The 7,448-nt window shown below is 45.0% G+C and overlaps 1 protein-coding gene across 1 annotated transcript; it reads right to left on the reverse strand.

The window, feature by feature from the left end:
- Window positions 1–2,937: 2,937 nt before the first annotated feature.
- Window positions 2,938–6,911, reverse strand: EEF1A1 (eukaryotic translation elongation factor 1 alpha 1). Its single transcript, XM_065911820.1, has 8 exons — window positions 6,764–6,911; window positions 5,662–5,839; window positions 5,217–5,396; window positions 4,805–5,101; window positions 4,574–4,724; window positions 4,221–4,477; window positions 3,909–4,143; window positions 2,938–3,805 (listed from the first exon to the last, which is right to left on the reverse strand). The coding sequence occupies exons 2-8, from the start codon at window positions 5,803–5,805 to the stop codon at window positions 3,681–3,683; spliced, it is 1,389 nt and encodes a 462-aa protein (XP_065767892.1). The 5' UTR covers window positions 5,806–5,839; window positions 6,764–6,911; the 3' UTR covers window positions 2,938–3,680.
- Window positions 6,912–7,448: the final 537 nt, after the last annotated feature.

The following is a 7,448-nucleotide window of genomic DNA, read 5'->3' on the forward strand; positions in this document are numbered from 1 at the left end:
TTAAACATCAGGGACTTCTTGGTGGTCCAATGATTAAGAATCTACTTTGCAATGCAGATGTGGGTTTGATCCCTGGTCAGGCAACTAACCCTATATGCCACTACTAGAGAGCCCCTACCATGTGCTGCAATGGGAGACAGTGATGCAACTAAGATCCCATATGCCACAACGAGACAACAGTGACAAGAGCCAAATGAATTATTTTCGAAAAATTCATATCAAAATAAAACGATTTCACCTAAATTACTAACAATATTCACTTTGAAAAATTAGCAGTTTCTTAAAAAGCATACACTTGCCAAGAACAATAAGCAATCCCACTCCTAGGTTTTTACACAAGGAAATTGAAAACCTATAATCACACACAAACCTATGTGAATGTTTAGTGGTTTATTTGTAATTATCCAAAACAACCAATGTCCCTCAGCTGTAAACAAGCTTAGTTATTAAAAAGGAACAGATTACTGATACATGCAAAACAGATCATCTCAAAGGCATCATGCTAAGTGAAAGAAACCAGATTCAAAGGCTACATATGGTATCAATTCAGGTATGTGACACTGCTGCAAACAAAACAGGCAAAGAATATAGATCAGTAGTTACCAAGAGTAAGAGGTAGAGAAGAGATTGACCACACAGGGGCAGGGGAATTTGGGGGAGAAGGAAAGGTGATGGAAATATTCTATACCATGATTGTGGTAAACTTTTTTGGTAAACTTTATCAAAACTTGCAGAACACTTTTACAGGGCAAATTTTAGGTTAAGGACCTCAATTTAAAAAGTGGCAAGAACTTTAAAATAGTCCACTAAGTTTTCTAATATTATTGCTTACTTGAAATATTAATGTGATCTTTGCTGTCACTGAGCACTCAAGGCTTGGAGATCCATGGGCCTGCTGAAGGTTGTCCAAGACATATTTGACAATTTCATTAATCTCACTTATTTCTATTAACAGCATGACTATATAGCATAACCTATTTACAAAAGAAACCCACATGACCTAAGTTCTCCATTGGATCAGAGGTCAATGACCTTTCAGAAGCCATGTGGCAGTTTCCAAACGTTTTTTCTAAATCACTATCACCTGAGCAAGCAATACAACTTCAATTGTGATTTAACTAGTCTAGGAAGTTCGCCAGAGGCTTGCAAACAGGGGACTCTGATGCCACCTGGGTGAGAGAAACTTTAGGTTTGGAAGAAAAAAGGACAGAAGTCATGAAAAAGCAAAACCAGATCAGAAAAATTTCAGGAACGTTGCAAATCAAGGAAAATACATTTCATTCCACCTTCTTTCTCATATCAAGGAGCTTGCTCTTCTCCCCTCATCACAAGATTGAGAACTCATGCTGGTCATTCCTTTTAAGATACAAGGGAATAACTAACACACCTTTAATAATTCTCAACTGACTGTACATAGTCCTGCAGCATTTCACAATGACATCGAACACCTATCCAACGAAAACATAAAAGGACATCTTGACACAGAACTTTTCACTTTTCTAGAGCTGCCCATTTCAGAAATTGTATAGAGAGCCAGAAACAACCTGTTTTGGCATGAGCTCAGTGCTCAACCCAGCAAAAGGTAACCAAGGTAAATATACTTTTAATAAAAATAAAATCCATAGTCCTGTCCTGGTATTATATACCCCATTCTGCAAGTTACTAATAATCAAGCTCTTCAGTATATGCCATCTGCTTTTGGGCAGACCAGAACCCAATCAGATGAATTGCTCATGCTCTTGATAAAACCACCAAAGCATTGTTTACCTGGCCAAAACTCATCCTACTCTAGACTGCCTATTCTGGGAATAGGAAGAATCATTTTTTCAGAAATCAGACTGCCTCTCATATTCTGAAACCACACAAGAATTCCTGGGGCCAAGTTTCAACAAGACTCCATTTCAACAACAGGGCAACTTTAAAAATGGAGTTTAAGGTCAAGCAGTTTGTTTTGGAAATCTTTTATGTTCAGAAAGGCCAACTGTATAAAAAACTGAGCACAACATTCATCCTGAACCTAGACTTTTAAACAAAGTCTGTAGTGACCACCAGTAGGTGGTGCTCACAGCAATTCTGTACAGACAAGAAATCTATGGTTCTAAGTATGCCAACTGTCTTGCTCTCCTTAAACTTCCACTTAATGAAAACCATTTTCTGCAATGAAATCTTCGTTGTGAAGACAACTCTCTCCTGGTAACTGTCAGATTTACATCAGCTATATACTAACTAGCAATCTTTATTCATATCTCCATTAATCAGTTAACACCATACCTGTCAAAACATTAAGGGACAAGCTAGGGACCAAATCTTTGTCATTTTAGAGCCCCTACCAATGGCCATATAATTTTTACCCAGGAAAAATTGCAATCAGCAATCTACCGGTCTACAGCTCACAGGATGCTTTCTATTCACACAAAAAAAAGGCTTCTAGAATGGTATCTGGTGTGATTTCACTAGTTTCAACTGGATTAATTTTCCTTTCATATTATAAAAGCCAAGTTATCAAATACAGAATTACTCCATTTCTGCAAATGCATAAGATTTACTATCAAAACCAAAGTTAACTTAGAGCTACATTGCTTATACCCAGAGACCAATTACCAACTGACCACCTAGTTTTTCCCATTTGTGATGAAGCCCTGCAATTCACAGGTTACCAAATTCCTCTAGAGTTAAGGGTTATTTTCATCCAACTGTCAAATTATAGCAACCTACAAATTACAACTTTCTAATTTCCTTTCTAGTTTTTAAAATGGCAGTTAAATTTGAAAACTAACTAACCTACACTCAGACCCAAATGGGCCATTACTTCCTCACTTACGCTATTTACCACCATATCTCCTCTCCAATGTAGCAATGTTCTCTTCACCCAACCATGCCCATTAGATGAGAATTCCTATATGAAGTTCATTTCTATTTAAGTAACAGGAAACACAATTAGCCTCCAGCATCTTTTATTTTTCCTAGAACCTGTATACAATTAACTCTAGCAGGGCAGTACTCAATACTGTTTAAGCCTCACATTTTAGATTAACTATTATAAATGTGAATGCACATCCTCTTAACTGGGAAACTGACATATTTATTTATGTAACCATACAAAATTTAATATGCAACAGGAGCTTTTATACTATAGAATCTGACCTTACAAACTAGCTTACATACAAAAGTTTCTCTTTGCTCATCTGTCCTAATCTAGAAAGTGTTGCACCAATGCTTAAGGTGTTATTAAAACAGATGAGTTCTCTCAACACAAGGTTAACAAACCTGAAGCTCCACCCTAGAAATAGAAACGCATAATTTGAAAATTGTTTTACCAGAAATAGCTTATGAGCAACTCTTACCAAAGTAGTACTATAGGGAGTTACAGTGTTGACCAAAAGAAGACACAGGTTTCTCATTAAACTTTTTTTTAATGGGTCTCAAATTCTGTGACAGATTTTTGGTCAAGTTGTTTTCATTAAAAAGTACTGATTTTAAAAACTAATAACTTAAACTGCCACACACAAAACATATGGTCCACAAAAACATTCTCCTTTCCTTCTGAAGGTTTTACGATGCATTGTTATCATTAACCAGTCTTTTACTATCAAACTTAAATGGCCAATTGAGACAAACAGTTCTGAGACCGTTCTTCCACCACTGATTAAGACTGGGGTGGCAGGTGTTGGGGATAATATTCATTTAGCCTTCTGAGCTTTCTGGGCAGACTTGGTGACCTTGCCAGCTCCAGCTGCCTTCTTGTCCACTGCCTTGATGACACCCACAGCGACTGTCTGTCTCATGTCACGCACAGCAAAACGGCCTATGGAAAACAAACATTGTATTACCATAAGACATCTTCCAAGCCTTTAAAACCTTTACTTCTAAAATTAGGCTTTTAATTAACAGCAGAAAAACATCCTTACCCAGGGGAGGATAATCAGAGAAGCTCTCGACACACATGGGCTTGCCAGGAACCATATCAACAATGGCAGCGTCACCAGATTTCAAGAATTTAGGGCCATCTTCCAGCTTTTTCCCAGAACGACGATCAATCTTCTCCTTCAGCTCAGCAAACTTGCAAGCGATGTGAGCTGTGTGACAATCCAGCACAGGTGCATATCCAGCACTGATTTGGCCTGGATGGTTCAAAATAATCACCTGCAAAAAAGACTTGCATTTAGTTGAGTCTCAAAGACCCTTAAAGTTAGAGCAGTAAATAAAAACCTAATTGTTACCTGAGCTGTGAAGCCAGCAGCTTCCATGGGTGGATCATTTTTGCTGTCACCAGCCACATTGCCACGACGGACATCTTTGACAGACACGTTCTTGACATTGAAGCCCACATTGTCCCCAGGAAGGGCTTCACTCAATGCTTCATGGTGCATTTCTACAGACTTCACTTCAGTTGTTACATTGACTGGAGCAAAGGTGACCACCATGCCAGGTTTGAGAACACCAGTCTCCACACGACCCACAGGGACAGTACCAATACCTAAAGTAAACATTTACAGCACTTAATAAATGCCTCAAAAGCAGACAGAAGATATTATACCAACCCAGACAAATTTAATGGTCTTATTCTACTTACCACCAATTTTGTAGACATCCTGGAGAGGCAAACGCAAGGGTTTGTCAGTTGGGCGAGTTGGTGGCAGGATGCAATCCAGAGCTTCAAGCAGGGTGGTTCCACTGGCATTGCCATCCTTACGGGTGACCTTCCATCCCTTGAACCATGGCATCTAAAACAAGAAATGCTGTGTTACCATGAAACTAAACCCCCTTATAGAAATTAAGTATTAAAAACTTGAAAATCACTTACGTTAGCACTTGGCTCCAGCATGTTGTCACCATTCCAGCCAGAAATTGGCACAAATGCTACTGTGTCGGGGTTGTAGCCAATTTTCTTAATGTAGGTGCTGACTTCCTTAACAATTTCCTCATATCTCTTCTGGCTATAGGGTGGCTCAGTGGAATCCATTTTGTTAACTCCAACAATTAGTTGTTTCACACCCAGAGTGTAAGCCAGAAGGGCATGCTCACGGGTCTGCCCGTTCTTGGAGATACCGGCTTCAAATTCACCAACACCAGCAGCAACAATCAGGACAGCACAGTCAGCCTTTGAAAAAAAAAAAAATCCTGTTAAACCTAAGTTCTTCAAAAGGATCCATGGTTTTGCCAGTGTAAAAACAGACCGGAAGAGTTATTTTCAGTAGTTTTTAAGTCTCACAAACCTGGGATGTGCCTGTAATCATGTTTTTGATGAAGTCTCTGTGTCCTGGGGCATCAATGATGGTAACATAGTACTTGCTGGTCTCAAATTTCCACAGGGAGATATCAATGGTGATACCACGCTCACGTTCAGCTTTCAGTTTGTCCAAGACCCAGGCATATTTGAAGGAGCCCTTTCCCATCTACAAAGATTAAGGACGATTACTTGGTAACTAAAACATGATTTAACTCCAACATGAAATTTTCCCAAACTTTGAAAAAATGCTCGATTTCACTCACAACTGTTACACTTAAGTGCATTTACTTTATTCTCAAAAGTTAACTGACTTAACAGTAAACTTTGCAATTTACCTTTTAACTAGTAAAGTCTAGACTAGCGCTAGTTTTCGGAAAATTACCACTCAATGCACTTGCTCAGCCAATATTCTCATCGTTAAGTTTGCCTACCTCGGCAGCCTCCTTCTCGAACTTCTCAATTGTTCTCTTGTCGATCCCGCCACATTTGTAGATCAGATGGCCAGTCGTGGTAGACTTCCCTGAATCTACGTGCCCAATGACAACGATGTTGATGTGGGTCTTCTCCTTTCCCATTTTGGCTTAGGTTTAACGGTGGTTTTCACGACACCTAAATTGGAAAGGGGGTGGGAAACACTTTAAACCACTGTCAGGAAGCTGAAGAAAAAGCTACGATCCAAACTCCAAGGGCAAATTCCAAGGAGCATTAGAACCAGCGCCAAGCTGGCCCAACTCAAGTCTCCACCCATAAGCTCCACCGTCCAGAACCCCCTCCCCCACCCCATGTGTCGCTCTGGAACCGCGAGGCGTCGAGCAGCCAGGACAGCACCCTGTCCGCCGCTTGGGTTGGGGAGGTGGGGGTCCCAAGTAAGCGGCGCCAGGCAGGGACGGGCCCGGGGCCTTTGTGCGGGTGACTCACCGGCCGCTCCCCGCCCGGGCCGCCGCGTCCTCCATTTTGAAGCCGAGCAACGGGGCCGGGGAGCGGCCATCTTTCCGCGCACGCAACTGGTGCCGGGCGGGGCGGCGCTCTCAGCTCGCCCGGCCGCCACGGATCCCGCCCCGCCTCGGCCCAGCGAGGCCGCGCTGGCATGTGCGCCGGGGAAGCAGGCCCGCGCCCTCCGCGCCTCGCGGCTTCCCCCCACCCCGGAACCCGAGAAGCGCCGAGGAAGACCGTCCTATCAGCCCCCGGCCGGCCTCGGGTGAAGCGCCCCGGCCGAAAAGCCCGCGGCTATGTGGAGTTGTTCAAGAGTTAGTGTGTGGCAGGGGGGGAACCGAGCGGCAAAGCAAGGGGGCATCCACACGCAGCAGCGACCACGGTGCCACAGCCCAGGCCTCAACCCAAGCACGAGGCGAAGGGGCTGTGAGAAAAGCGCAAGGCCTCGAACTCCCCCCACCCCTCCCCACACCTCTTGTCCCCGAAATTCGGGACAAGAACATGGTGAAGATGCCCACGGGCGCGGCGGGAGACACACGCACGCGAAGGCCGCGGCTGGCGGCGGAGGCTGGGCCCACCGAAGCCACACCCGGCACTCACCTGTGTCCTGGCGGCAAACCCGTTGCGAAAAAGAACGTTCACGGGGACTACGGCACTTATATACGGTTCGCCCCCACCCTCGGGGAAAGGGGCGGAGCCAGCACACGACACCACTTTCCCAGTTTACCCCGCGCCGCCTCCACCAGGCACCAGTTCAATCTCCGTCCCCTCCCCCCACGTCTCGGGGACCGTGGGCGATGTACGTTCAGCCCACTGACGAGCGCTGGGCGGCCCGCGCATGCTCCTCTCTATCCAGAGGAGGGCGAGAGCGGGTGGGTGGGGGGCGGGAACGAGCGCTCCCTCGGTTCCAGGGTAGTGGGAGTTTATAGACGGTCCCTGGGCTTCCCCCGGGCAGAGGCGAGTCCTCCTTTTGTATGAATTACTCTCTGCACAGCTGGGGGGTGGGGCGGCGTGGAGGCGGCCGGGTGGGAACGTCCAGAAGCTTCCCTCTATACCATTCCCAGTTTAACTGCACAGACCGGGGTTGGGGTGTCCCTTTACCCCGCAGTCCATCTCCCGTCCCCAGCCTTGCCGTCTCGCGGGTTCCGGACCAACTCCTCGAGCCGCCTGCTGTACCGGGGCTGGTGTACCGGCTCCTGCCCTCCGTGCCCCTTCCGGCTGAGAGAATTCTAAGGCCCGGGGATCCGGGCGGAGGGCCGACAGGGCTGGAGAATCCACGAGTGGT

This window comes from Muntiacus reevesi, chromosome 19 (genome assembly GCF_963930625.1).
Source record: "Muntiacus reevesi chromosome 19, mMunRee1.1, whole genome shotgun sequence".
Lineage (NCBI taxonomy): Eukaryota > Metazoa > Chordata > Mammalia > Artiodactyla > Cervidae > Muntiacus > Muntiacus reevesi.